The 13,692-nt window shown below is 47.0% G+C and overlaps 1 protein-coding gene across 8 annotated transcripts; it reads right to left on the reverse strand.

Moving 5' to 3' along the window:
• Positions 1 to 1,225: 1,225 nt before the first annotated feature.
• XAF1 (XIAP associated factor 1) lies at positions 1,226 to 11,247 on the reverse strand. Of its 8 annotated transcripts, none has more exons than XM_075440405.1 (9): positions 11,230 to 11,247; positions 11,017 to 11,083; positions 7,416 to 7,551; positions 6,466 to 6,522; positions 5,413 to 5,665; positions 4,544 to 4,611; positions 3,937 to 4,287; positions 3,373 to 3,442; positions 1,227 to 2,435 (listed from the first exon to the last, which is right to left on the reverse strand). In XM_075440405.1, exons 2-9 carry the CDS (start codon positions 11,046 to 11,048, stop codon positions 2,407 to 2,409), a joined length of 996 nt encoding a protein of 331 aa, XP_075296520.1. In that variant the 5' UTR covers positions 11,049 to 11,083; positions 11,230 to 11,247; the 3' UTR covers positions 1,227 to 2,406. The 8 variants fall into 8 exon arrangements, with proteins under 8 accessions (XP_075296523.1, XP_075296520.1, XP_075296522.1 ...); XM_075440407.1 differs by lacking the exon at positions 11,230 to 11,247 and adding an exon at positions 9,456 to 9,521 and having other exon boundaries at positions 11,017 to 11,106; XM_075440406.1 differs by lacking the exon at positions 11,230 to 11,247 and adding an exon at positions 9,453 to 9,521 and having other exon boundaries at positions 11,017 to 11,106.
• Between the last annotated feature and the right edge of the window lie 2,445 nt (positions 11,248 to 13,692).

The following is a 13,692-nucleotide window of genomic DNA, read 5'->3' on the forward strand; positions in this document are numbered from 1 at the left end:
CCCCTGCCTTGGGGTCGCGCTGTCGTCGTGGCCCGTCCGGGAGCCTGAGGCAGCTGGTTACCGAGCGGCCGCGGGGCCCAGGCCCCGGAGCGGGACAGCAGCCGCGGCACGGCAGCCGGCACCGAGCAGCCCCCGGAGCGGGACGATCCCCCGGCCCCGGCAGCCACGCGATGAGGCGGCGGCGCGGAGCGAGGCCTGCCGGGCCGTGTAGGCGCGGGGGATCGCCGCGTCTGGGGCAAGGCAGGCCCTTCCGCCCCGGGCTGCGAGGACGGGGCCGCCCCGCGCCCTCGGGCGGGTTCCGTGGCAGTTGCCGGGCGCAGCCGCTCTGGTTCCCGGCTGGCAGCACCGGGCGGGAGCCCGCGGCTGCCCTGCGCGGCCGGGCTGACCCATGGCGGAGCCTGGCCTTGCTCTGCAGCTGCCCCGGCGTGGCGGGGCTGGCGAGCACCGTGCCCTCATCTGCCTGTTCCTGCCTGCTGCTGGTCCTCTCTGGTAAACTGGGCTGTTTCTAGGAGCAAAGCGTCTTCCTTCGCATTTGGGCAGCAAAGCTTTCAAAGTTCCTTTCAGAAAAGGATGAAGATGTTTTAGTGTCTTTCTCTGTATAAAGATTTGGATTGTGGAGCACGCGCTGCCTGCCCGGTTCGTCTCCAAACTTGTCCTCATTTACTGTGGACTCTCTTCAGACCGCGTTATGTTTACCAGCCCTCTTCAAACAGACTTCAAAGAACGACAGAGGTCCTGGGAGGCCTGATCAGCCCAGCTTTGCTGGAACTCTTACAGACCCCAAAATATACAACAGAGCGAGAGAGCTTGTGCGTGTGTGAAGATCCATCAAGTCCATTGTTGTGAGTCAAAGAATAATAAGGATACTAAACTATATGAAAGCCTAATGAGTGCAGAATAAAAGAGGATACGTTCATGTGTAGAGTGATATGGCTTTAATGGACATGCTTTCACAGCCCTTGCCTCTGACCCCAAACATGGAAAATTCTGTTTCATAGCACTGTGTTCAGTGTTAGACCTGCTTGCCAGAAGTTCAGAACAGCTTTTTAAAAGCTTAAAATAAACCTCTGTGAGAGCACTGTGTTAGCCTGTGTTTGAAAATCCCTTCTTAAATGTGGTCAGAGTACTCCTGCAAGTTTTCAGATGCGATTCACTAGACACTGATCAGCAAAATATCAGGACAGACAGGGAGTGAAGTTACGCACTCTTGGCCTTTGACTAGCAGAGTTTCAGATTCCGATTAATGAGGTCTGAATGCGCGCAGGAAAAGCTGTTCATTGTTACAGTCTCTGTGCTGCAAAGGTTAAGGGAGCCTCAGAAGTCCCTAACACTTGTCAGGCCACAGGGCCAGCCGCTGTCCCACTCACAACGCTGGCACTAGCCCAGTGGTTACAAGGCTGCACATGTCTACTCCTAGAGCGTCTGTTGGTGCATTTCAGCTCAGTCCTGCCCACGTAGATATGCCTACAATGCACATAAATGGGCCTGGGCCCTTGCTGAATCACTGAGACAGTTTATGAACTCAGCCCGACTTCGCATCCTATGTATGCTTGTGCACAAATGATGCAGAGATCAACAAGTCTGGATCCGAGAAGATGTTACTGAAATTACAGGTCAGCATATGTACAGTAGTTCCAGCCACCAGTTTGCAAGATGGAACACTGCTAAAGGTGGATGAGAGGAAAATGGCATCTTGTAGTAAAACTGTTCTGTTAACATGTTTTAGTGTTTATTGATTTAAGATGCCAAGCAGAAAAGGCTGCTTCACAAATGTTCATAGACATCAGCATAAAGCATCTACTCACTCTTCATGTTTAACTTTTCCACAGCTGGGCTCTATCAGTTTCCTTTTGCATATCAGAAGGTGAACACCCTCAGTTATCCTTGGATGTGCCTGCAATCTTCCCGGACTAAGCTGTTTGTGCTAGCCCTAGGTTCAGTGGTTCACTGAAGTGAAGGAGAGCAGGATTTGATGTTTTTTAATTTCACTGGGCCATGCCCTGAAAAACACTAAGGTCTCAGCTCTCACTGAGGGCAAGGGGAATTGGTGGCACTCAGCATGACAATGAATTCTGAATTCCTTATTTCCTTCTCTCCCCCAGAACAAAGATGTTTAAATAAGTTCCTCTCCTTGCTAAAGCAGGTGGAAAAAGGACATTCCTAAGGCAAGCTTACACAGAAATATTTGAAGTTACAACATCTGTTGAGCCCCCATCACTTTCACAGTTTTCTGGTGAAACCTTTTAAATGCCTCTCTTGATAAGGAATAGAAATCCGAGTCACTCTTTGTTCTTGGTCCAGAGTAACAAGTCACTTTTATTTATCGATAAAGCTATTGCACTTTCAGTGCCTTTTGCTAAAGCTGAGATGAAGCTTCAATCTGAAGACGTGCCTCTATTTCCAGATTTAATCATCAGTGCTGTAGAAAGAGTCTTCTGTAAAATAAACAAAGGCCAGTTATGAGTGTTTTTAAATTTTCAGTTTTACAGCCTTCCTATGTCATCACTCAGTTGAACAAATTAAAAAAACCCACACAATGCAAGTCAATTAATCCGTGTATGTACTTATTTTTATTTCAAGACTAGAGTCCTGCAATTCAAAACTAGACAAACCCCCTATTTCTCACTTTGGTGCTTTCTCTCTTTAATTTACCAGGAGAGAAAAGTTTTACAGGGAGAAGTAATACCTCATTCACTGAACCAAGTAGAAAAAGGACAGGTGATGGAGAAGAACTGCTTTCAGTTTCACTTAATTACTTGGACTGAGGGGAAACAATACTGCTTAGGAACAGAAAAGCAGAGGAGGATGTTAGCAAAGAGAGAAGTGTTAAGCTTCACAGCCTGTCTGGGGCAGAGTGGGGAAAAAGACTTACCTACTGCCTATGTATCAGTGCAAACTCAACTGGAGGTATTGTCTGGTGTGATTAAATCAATGCTTCTACTGAATATGCAACTTTGACTACAGAGAAAAATAATTTTACCTCCTGCCTTCTAAAACTATTATTTCAGTCTCCATTCGGTGTTGGATCAGACAGACCTGGGACAGAACATCTGTTCTGTGAAATCTTTTGTCCTAATCTCTGCTTACAGTACGGAAGGTACTGCACTGTTCATAGTAGCATAATTTGAAAGGCACAATACATGTTACTCTGAGTCAAGAGAGTGAAAACATACTGGCTCTGAAGCAATGCTTGTTTAATGCAACCTCATAAGAACCCACTGCGCGTTGGAATCTAAAGAGCTTGGTGATATTCTGAGTATTAGCTTTTCTAGATGCACTTCCTCTGCAAAATATCCCATTGTTCCTATTAACCCAATGTCAAATAATCCTGAATTATGAATTCTATTCTAAATTTCTGAAATTCTGCGGTACCTCTTTCTCCATGGCTTGATTTTTGTTTCATTCTAGCATTTTTCAAAGATGTCAAACGTAGACATTTGATCTAGAAAAACAATTAGCAGTCATATCAGAGAAGAATTTAACATTATATTCAACATCCAATCATATTTAATAGGGAGGCAACTGGGCCCCTTTGTTGGGATGGAAGATTATTTAAAGCCCCATCTCTGATGCAGCTGAGATATAATCATACTATTTGCCTAGCAGGAACAATATCAGCCTTCAGCAAATAAGGACAGTTGCTGAAGACTTTCCAGGATTTGAGCTTAAAATTAATGGCTTGACTCATGGTTATTATTTTCCTAAGACTCCAGCAGACCATAGGCAATGGAACTTGTTTGTGTAGATGTAAGCATAAATAGTCAATGGAATTGAAGTCCATGCTTTACAGAGAGAATGTACCTATGGTCAGCATTTCAAGAAGCTATGGAATCCAGAAACTGGCACTAGGACCCCAGGCAGTGTGGAGATAAGTAGTGACTCTGTAGGTATGGCCCTTTGCATGCAGCAGGCAGAGTCCAATGTGTCACTTCTCACCTCATGTTTCCGAAGGGTTGGGAGCGGCAGAATAATGTTGCAATGGGCACAGGTCATCAGCATGTCAAAAGACTGCCCGTCTTTAAGACCTTGAGGTGATGTGGAAAGTTCACCTCTTGTGGGAGAAGGAAAGCCAATCTTTTTCTTCTTTGGGGGTTTAAGCAAGGTTTTGGAGGTCAGTGGCTGGTTGCTTTCTTTCTCTTTGGGACGGACATCTTTCCACGCCGTTGCATTCTCAGAGGAGGAAGAGGGAACCAGGGAGGAAGAAGACTGTGGTGGATCACTGCTGAGTCTTGAAGTTGACTGGCCAGGAAGAACTTTTGTCAGCTTATTGACTGCACTGCATTGATTCTGTTAAAAGAGAGCATTGGCATTGCACCCAGCTGTGTGGTATGTTGTGATTTGCAACAGACATCAGTCATGGGGAGGGATAGTGGACCCCACCTCACAGTGATGCTTCAGCTGAATACATTGTGTCATGAAAACTATAGTTTAAAGAGCAAAGACACACTGCCCTTTCTTACCTAACATATAGCTTTTCAGAGGAAAAAAAATGGCTGGAAATTAAGCACAGACCATTTTCTTATTCAGTTTCAAATGTGCTTACCAGATGTTGGAAGTACTGGTCATCTGGGAATGACTTATTGCACTTCTGACAAAGATTGCCACCAGTACCTTCAGAAGGAAAAAGAATTGAGAAACACAGTACTGACTGTAGTCATCTAGACAGGCTGCTCAGATCCACTTATGCTCACTGGTTCTAGAGAAGCACAGAATTCTGATTCCACTGGCGAAGAAGGAATTAGAGTTGTCACTACATTCTGCTTTTAGCACTACTCAAAACCAATCCGCTGTCCCTTCTCGCAAATTTAAGAATATTTGAAACTCCACTCCAGCCCTGTCTTCTGTGGCTCAAGATGCTTCACTCCTACCCTGGCCTACCTAATTCTGTTGCTAGGGGTTTTTGCTCTCTGTAGTTTATTTTGCCAACCACTGCTCCTACTCCTACTGATGCCTGTTCTTTTCTGGAATCATTGACAGGATTCATTAATTTTTTCTCTTGACATGCTCTGTCCAATACCTTAGGCCTAATAAAGCTGCACTCAGCTTCAAGAAATCAAGGTACGAATCAATGGCTTTATATATGAAGTAGGAGGAAATTCTAAATCATGCTTCCTCCTGTGCGACAAATAGAAAGAGGAAGAAGTTCCTCTTATTTTCTGACAGAAGGAATTTCACTTCCAGGATATAAGGGAGGCATAAATGAACATGGCCAATGAGCTACCAGTCAGTGGAACCACTCTGGCTTTACAATAACCAGCATAATAGAAAACAACATTTGGCCCTTTCACTGTGATTGGTTAAACAACAATCCCCTCCAGCCTGGATTACTGACTATCGTAGAGAAGGCAGGAGAGTTTTCATGAAGATTTAACAGAGTTGACCCAGTTCATGACAATGAGGAATTTTGCTTACCAGTAGGGCAAATAAATGTTGCATTAGTGGATGCTTCACTGGTTTGAAAGCTCACATCGTTATGAAAGGACACACCACTGTTCTGACAAATATCTTTGTGTTTGTTCTGGTCTTTGTACATGATGTATTTATTACACTCCCAGCACCACTCTGTTCGGCTGGCACAGGTGTTCAGGTGTTCCTGCAGCTTGTTGAAGGGCATTTCAAGCTCACAGATCTTGCATTTCATTGCTCGTTTGTGGCATTCCTTCATCTGCACGTGAATAGAGGAAATTATTGCAAATTCTCTATCAGTACTAAAACAGGGCCTTGTGTGAGAGCAATGAGTGGCTGTTTAAGAATGCCCTCCTTGAGGGGTATCTACACAACCAAATTCAGGCTTAGCTATATTAGGAGTTCGCCTATCTAGGCTATCTTTAATTTAGGATGATTTCAGCAATATAAGGCAAAACGTGAATCAGTAGCTGTGAAGATATCCTGTGTCAGTACAGGCTAGTAACAGAGCAGGAGCCCATCTAGAAAATTCCAATACTTTGCCTACCACCACCAAGAGAATCCTGCTGTGTCTTCACTGCTTTGGTTCCTCGAAATGCTTAGACTACAGCTAGCAGGGACAAGCTGCTCTCACTTCTGAGCCTCTGCCAGTTCTTTTGTGAATCTTCTCCTTAGCTGTTTCCTTGACTCTCGTTTTGTATAACCACTCCTTTGGAAAACCAAGTAATACGAGTGTGGGGGCAGAATGGAAATGTCTTTGAGAAACCCTCAAAGAACATCAGCTTGAGCTGCCAAGGATGAGAAAGTAATAGATTACCTCCTGGAACAGACTGTCACATCACAACTAGATGGGCAACCACCATAGGATATACTTAGTTACGAGGGGGAAAAGGCATGCCAAACACTGCAACTGTTGAGATATTTAAGTTTCTTCATGGTCTGGGGCAGGAGCTGGGGATTTACATGTTTTTTTGCTGTGTTGAGCCCATTACTGTGACTCTTGGTGGCTGGTTAAAGGGGTCAGCCTAGAAGGTAAAAAGTACTGCACTCCTTACTTACCTCATGATGCTCCAACTGGTATTGCTGCATGCTTTGGTGACAAAGATTACATCTGACCTGCAAGCAAAACATACAACAGTTCATTTGGAGCACAGGAGGATGGTTAGTACTTTCGTATGTCAATACAACTTCAAGCTTCTGAGATGATCCTCCTGTCATTTTCATCCCAATCATCGACAACCTGTTGGTGAATTTTTGTTTCTCTGTCAGGCCTGAGCTGTGTTTATGAGATTTTGAGGAAAACAGGTATCTCGGATTCTGAAGGAAGCTGTCATTCTGTGTGAGCATCCAGTTTTCAAAGGTGCCCATGTGAAATGCAAAGTGCGATGGGAAATAACGAGTCTGTATTCAAAATTCTGACTGAAGTTTAACTTAAAAGTATACATCTGATATTCAGCTAGTAAGACAGAATAAAAAATCATGCCCATGTATTCATGCTTCAGCGTAGTACCTCTAGCTACAGGGTTCTTAATGCTATACTAAAAATGCTATTGTCTCACTATATGAAGAGCTGATAAATTTACTCTGCCAGTTCAGTTTTGTTAAAAAAGTGCACTGTTGTCATAGCTTTGTACAAGCAAGGTTTATGTCAGATCAGGTACTGCCTGTCTTCCTCTAATCAAATCATTTACCTTGCATGCTCTGGCTAGTTCACAAGCATTAGAAGTAGGTATCCATAACTGATATGTAATTTGTATTGCTGGGGAAACTGAGATACCACAGTGGAAGCTTTATTCCACTCTCTTAAGCTGAGTGTGCAATAAGATCAAAAGGTGCTGTAACCAGGCCTGTAGGGTCATATCAGACCCTTACAGATTTTCTGGTCAAACAATTACAGATGTTCAAATCTAGTTAATATAGAGCACAGTACCATGAATCTACTACTTCAGGGCTGACAGAGCTTTTTGATATTTGCAACAAAACCCTGAAGAACGTGTAGCATTCCTTACCTGCTTGTGTGCTTCTGTTTGATGGTCTTTCATATCCTTTTGGGCAACTGGTTCATCACATTCTGGACAGAGACTGAGAAAGCGCAAGCAGTGGGCCTCATGGAGGGAGAAATTGGCAGCAGACACATCTCGTTTACTACGGAGCACATAAATGGGAAAGAGAGAAGAGTAGATTAACTGGTATGGTGGGTTGACCCCAGCCAGCAGCCAAGCACCCACACAGCTGCTCGCTCACCACCACCCCACCCACACCCCCACACACTCCCACAACCCCCACACCCCCCCCACACACATTCCCACACACACCCCTCCATACCCCCCCCCAGACACATGCAGACACAGACAGACACACAGACACACACAGACACACACAGACACAGACACACAGACACAGACACACACAGACACACACAGACACAGACAGACACAGACAGACACAGACAGACACACACACACGGTGGGACAGAGCAGGCAAATTGTAGGTTGAAATAAAGACAGTTCAGTACTTGAAGGAAAGCGGGGGGGGGTGGGGTGGGGGTGGGGGGGACGGACGGACGGACGGACGGACAAGTGAAGCAAATGAGTTCACTTATCACCTCCCACAGGCACACCTATGCCCAACCAGTCTTTGAACAATAGCCACCTTGGAAGAAAAACAAAACCCAAACCCAATCCTGTTCTTACGCTAATGCAGTTTTTATCCTGAGCATGAGGTTATACAGTTTGGAATATCTCTTTGGTCAGTTTGGGTCAGGTGTCCGGGCTGTGTCCCTTCCGAAACTCTTGCTCACCCCCAGCTCACTGCGGCAGAGGCAGAGTAGGGAAAAAGAAAAACCTGACACTGTGCAAGCACTGTTCAACAAAAGCCAACACACTGGTGTGTTATCAACACTGTTTCAGCCACAAATACAGAACACAGCACCACAGGGGCTGCAATGAAGAAAATTAACTCCATTCCAGCCACATCCAGCACAACTGGTTATAAGACAATTAGTTTGTCCCTAAAAAATAGATATAAGTATTTGTCTTTGCGATTCATCTCAAGGAGACATTTAGAGACTGAATTCTGTTACTTATTCTGTTCTGCCATATTACCAGGAATACTTCTGAAAGGGACAGGGCAGCTGCTGGAGGGTCCTGGTGTGTTTGTCCAACAGTTGTTTCAGGTAAACCTCCAGCTGTTGTTTACACTGTTTACAAATGTGGAAAGAAAAGAAGAGTCCCTGTTCTCGGTGTCGTCTAAACCATCACAAAATTTACAGCTCTCTCGCTCCCAGTGAACCAATTTAAGGTAGCCCAGCCAAGCAGCTGCTCTGTTCAGATGAAGACTACCTGTGAGCTGAGATACACAGATGTTACCATGCTCAGTGGGTTCAGGAAGAGCCACTTAAGTTCATCTGGGAAATCACTTATGTGACTTTAATAACAGATGTGTACACAACATTAGTGACAAGAATTGAGATACAGTTCAACAGGGCTTGGGTAAGACCTCCCAAGAAGCTTCTAGGTGCAAACTTTCAGCAGTGTAAGACTTCCACTGCTCCCCTTGAAACAGCTTCACAACATCAGCACACCAGCTGATTTTTGACTTCCTCTGACAGCAGAGCCTGGGACCCTGATCCCACGGGACAAGTCTTAGGATATCTCCCTCACTGCCCTCACTTCAGGAGCAGAGACATTAATGTTCCACACAACAGGAAGCAACGGGTATCGCTGTCGTTTCAAAGCCTTTACTGCAGTGGGCCCAAGACCAGGCAGGAGGAGGTACTGATGCCTGACACAAGAGAGTGATGGTCGTTAGGACGTGACAGCTGGACGTAAGCCCATGCAAGCTTTCTAGCCTACGAGAGCAGGAAACATCATGGTCTAGCCCCAGCTGTCAACTAAGCACCAGACAGCCACTCACTCACTCCCCCCCCAGCGGGATGGGGGAGAAAATCAGAAGGGTAAAAGTGAGAAAACTCGTGGGTTGAGGCAGTTTAACAGGTAAAGCAAAAGCCGTGCACGCAAGCAAAGCAAAATAAGGAATTAATTCACCACTTCCTATCATCAGGCAGGTGTTCAGCCATCTCCAGGAAAGCAGGACTCCATCATGCTTAACGGTTACTTGGGAAGACAAACACCATCACTCTGAACATCTGCCCCTTCCTTCTTCTTCCCCCTGCTTTATATGCTGAGCATGACACCCCTATGGCATGGAATATCCCTTAGGTCTGCTGGGATCAGCTGTCCCAGCTGTGTCCCCTCACAGCTTCTTGTGCACCTACTCGCTGATGGGGTGGGGTAAGGAGCAGAAAAGGCCTTGACTCTGTGTAAGCACTGCCCAGCAATGACAAAAACATCCCTGTATTATCAACACTGTTTTCAGCACAAATCCAAAACATAGCCCCATACTAGCTACTATGAAGAAAATTAACTCTATCCCAGCCAAAACCCACATGGAAGACTGCCTGAAAGGACATGTACACTTCCAGCTCTGCTACTTTGAGATGTGTGAGGCAGAATAGCTGATGCCATCTGGGCTTTCTGCACTAGTCTTTGTTCCAAACTCTGGCATCATGTCTAGGCCACAGAACCAGTCTGGCCAACGTATTTGGTGGTCGCTCAGTGTGGAGGGAATGGCCAGGATGAGGCCACGTAAATTACGAACAGCCCAGCCCTAAGACAGAGCAGCCACAGCAAAAAAGCCCTGGGGCAGTGAACTCTTCTTTCTTAGAGAAGTTATGTTGCCTCAAGGAAATCTACTTTAGACATGATGGGAAACTTCTCATGATCATGATGGATAAGCAATGGAATGGATTTCCTGTGGGAATGTGTCATCTCTGTCACCAGAATTTTAAAGAATTGGTTAGAGGCATCTATCAGAAGTTTTAGGCAAAGTGGGTCTGACAAGGAGTCTGATCAGTGTGCAGCAACTGCTTCATTCAAAGCATCCCCTACAACCTTTTAGAACATAATGCACAGGCTGTCTTTGTGCACGGCTAACCATTGCTTTTCCTTTGTGACCAAATAAAATTGAGTGTAAGCTCATGTTTAATCTTTCTAAGTTTGACTTTTTTTTTTTCAGTTGCAGTGCTTCACAGTCTTCACTCACATAATTTGCCCAATGGTCTAGCTACTAGTTGAGACACATTATGCTATCCTCATGGCCCCTTTCAGCCTTCTATTCTGTGAGACATGGCCAATTACCCTGAAAAAATGAACATTTTATCACTGAACTGCAAATATAGCAACAGAAACATCAGCCATGGAAAACTGAGGCAGCTGCTGGGTTTGGCATGGTCCGTGCACTGACTCCTCTGCCAGATACTGCAAAACTACCTACAGTGATATTATGTAAAAAGAGAACATGCAGCATAGGAGAGGGCTGTTGAAGAATCCTCTCCACAGTGAAGTAACCAGAAAGCAGCAACCTGGAAACGTGAAAATGCATAAATGCGTACAAAATATTTACTACTCAATCGCTAGCGTACACCACTCCTGTCGTGTGGTTCCTCCTCTGCCCCAGTTGCAGAAGACCTAGATAACATTAAGGAAAATCCTAGAAAACTCTTTAAATCCCCACACTATGTAGGAGTGGAAAGAGAGGAAGATCTCTTACCAATTTTTGCAGAATATGCTCTCTTCTGTCATGATTTTTCTTTTTATTCTGCTGGATATCCTTTCTTCTAACAGCAGAGAGGAAAAAAAAACGAAACTGAAAGCCTCTGTTGCAGTAACTCCACCCCAAACAGCTACTTGGACAGAAATTCTTTAAAGGAGAACCAGCAGCATTACCAGCCAAGTATCAGTTTTTAGTGCGAGTTCCACATACAGATTAGTTCGCTGGTCCTTAGAGGAGCTGCGGGTGCCAGTTTCCCCCTTCCTCAAACAAGTTTAATGCGCAGTAGCTGGTCCATGCAGCAGGCAGGCTCGCTGCCTGGAGCTGCCGGGGGCTGAAGAGTTCCTCTGCCCCCCTGCCGCAGGGCTGGCTGCCCTGGCCAGCCTTCACCCCCCAACACCCAGGCATGTCAGGTTGGACCAGACGACCTTCAAAGGTCCCTTCCAACCCAAACTACGGTTCTATGATTCTAGTCCGCACTCTGCTGCCCACAGCCTGCGAGGAGCCAAGCGAGCCTCTGGCTCCCTGAGGAGGGAGGCAGCAGGCTGTGGCAGGCCGCCCGCCCGCGCGCGCCTCAGGGACGTGAGGGGTGGCAGGACACTGTCTTAGACTCACAGAATCCTAGAATGGTTTGGGTTGGAAGGGACCTTAAAGATCATCTGGTTCCAACCCCCCTGCCATGGGCAAGGACACTTTCCACTAGAGCAGGTTGCTCAAAGCCCCATCGTGTCTCCATCGCTGCTTCCCCAAGAGGGCCGCGGGGAGTCCTGCGTCCACCATCTCCCCTCGGCGCCTGGAGTGGCAACAGCTGTGGGGAGCCCTCGGGCCCCATCGCCCCTCCCTGCCCAGCACCTGTGCTGTGTGCTGTGCAGGCGCAGCTCCAGCGCCTGTCTACAGAGGAACCTGCAGCCCTGCCTGTGAACTCACCACTGATGGTATTTCACTGATAACCATAACATTGCAGTCTACCAGGTTGCAGTCTGAGCAGGAGCCAGCAGACAGGGAGAGGAAGCACCACGAAACAAACCCTCGAGCACTGCGGTCTGAGCTGCCTTCAGGCAGCGGGCTCTGCTGGCAGCTGCCCTGCGCCTCACCACGGCTGGTGCCCGCTCGGCCGCAGCCCTTGCCCGGCTGGTGTCACCAGAGCCATTGTTCTCTCAGCACCCAGGCTGGTGGGCCGCAGGGCCGGTCCGCAGTGAGCGGGGAGGGCAGGGCCATGCTCTGGAGTGGCGGTCATGGCAGCACCCAGCCTCACAAACCCACCTTGGCCTCCCTGGGGCAATGCTGTTCCACTCAGACACAAACAGCCAGCTGGTGGAGAGGAAATGTTTGCCCACCACCCCCACAGGAGAGAAACCTGGCATTGGTCCTCCAGCCTCACCTCACCGAGCCCCACAGCGTGGCTGCTCAGCTTTGCCCCAGCAGACTCCCCGGCCCCACTGTTTCCCCAGTGACCCCTGGACCACATCAGGGTATCTCAGTGTGTGCGAGGTGATATCTCCAGCCTGCATTAACCAGCTTTACCTTTCCTCCCTAGTGATACTGTCATGGTTGGGACAGACTGACAGCACCAGAGGCCCCAAGTGCAGCAAGTCCTGCCTGTCACTGGACCTCAGCTGGGTGTCATACAGCTCTACATTTTTACACAAGGAACTTTAGAAGAAATATAAGTTAGAGAGAAAAAGGAACAGAACTCCACATTTTCATTTCAATGCCATTTTCTGATGGAAGGCTTAGCATTTCTTGTATCTGCCACTACAACTGATCCCTTACAGCAGCATGATGCAAGCGGCTCTCCTCTGATGTCATAGACCCTGCCCAGTGTGGAACAATGGTACACAGGAGATGCAGAAAGTATGAACTGACCTTCTTAGTTTGTAAAATGCGGACAATAATATTAATTCTTCCACTTTGCACAAGTATTGGGAAGAATCATTGTCCTGGGTTTGGCCAGGACAGGGTTAATTTTCACCGGACTCCAGGAAGGGGCACAGCCGGGGGGTGGGGGCTGACCCCACCTGGCCAAACACAGCCCGGTATTCCATACCATGTGCCAACACACTGGGTTCTGGTCGGGGGGGGGGGGGGGGGGGGGGGGGGGGGGGGCGGTGGGGCGGGAACTCACTCTCGCAGCTCGGGAGCGTGCGGCGCCGGTGCGGTCCGAGAGAGCGGGTCTGTTTTTTGTCGTGTTTTCTCCTTATCTGTATCGTTGTTGTTCCTGTTCCCTCTGTTTGCTGTTCTGTTAAACTGCCCTTATTCCGACCCACCAGTTTCTGCCTCTTTCTTTTCATTCTCCTCCGCACGCCGGCGGGGGGAGGGGCGGCCGCGTGGCGCTTTTGTTGCCGGCGGCAGCCAAAACCAAGACAATCATTCACTAGTATTTGCATAATGTATTGTAATGCCATACACAACAGATGTCCCAGATGTTACTCACAAATTGGTGTGGTTCATTTCCCATCCAAACAAGCCCCTTCTGTCCCCCATTTTTCTCTGGGAAAAATAAAGAAGAAGAAGAAAAAGGAAGCCCAATAAACCATTATTTAGACCTGGGAATAATGAGTGTTTATCTGGATTTTGTAACACAAATTATGTAATGAAGCAGAGAAAAGGCTTTTGAACAAATATGTTAATGAGATGGCAGCTAAGGGAGAGGCTACTGTTGCCAATTCTGAATCA

The sequence above is a fragment of the Opisthocomus hoazin genome, chromosome 20, assembly GCF_030867145.1.
Source record: "Opisthocomus hoazin isolate bOpiHoa1 chromosome 20, bOpiHoa1.hap1, whole genome shotgun sequence".
NCBI classification, from domain to species: Eukaryota; Metazoa; Chordata; class Aves; order Opisthocomiformes; family Opisthocomidae; genus Opisthocomus; species Opisthocomus hoazin.

Coding starts and splice junctions, on each gene's coding strand:
- XAF1 (XM_075440405.1), bottom strand. CDS start 11,048: ATGACAGAAGAGAGCATATTCTGCAAAAATTG. Junction 7,552..11,016: donor AGCATATTCTGCAAAAATTG/GTAAGAGATCTT, acceptor TGTGCTCCGTAG/TAAACGAGATGTGTCTGCTG. Junction 4,288..4,543: donor ACCAGTACTTCCAACATCTG/GTAAGCACATTT, acceptor CTCTTTTAACAG/AATCAATGCAGTGCAGTCAA.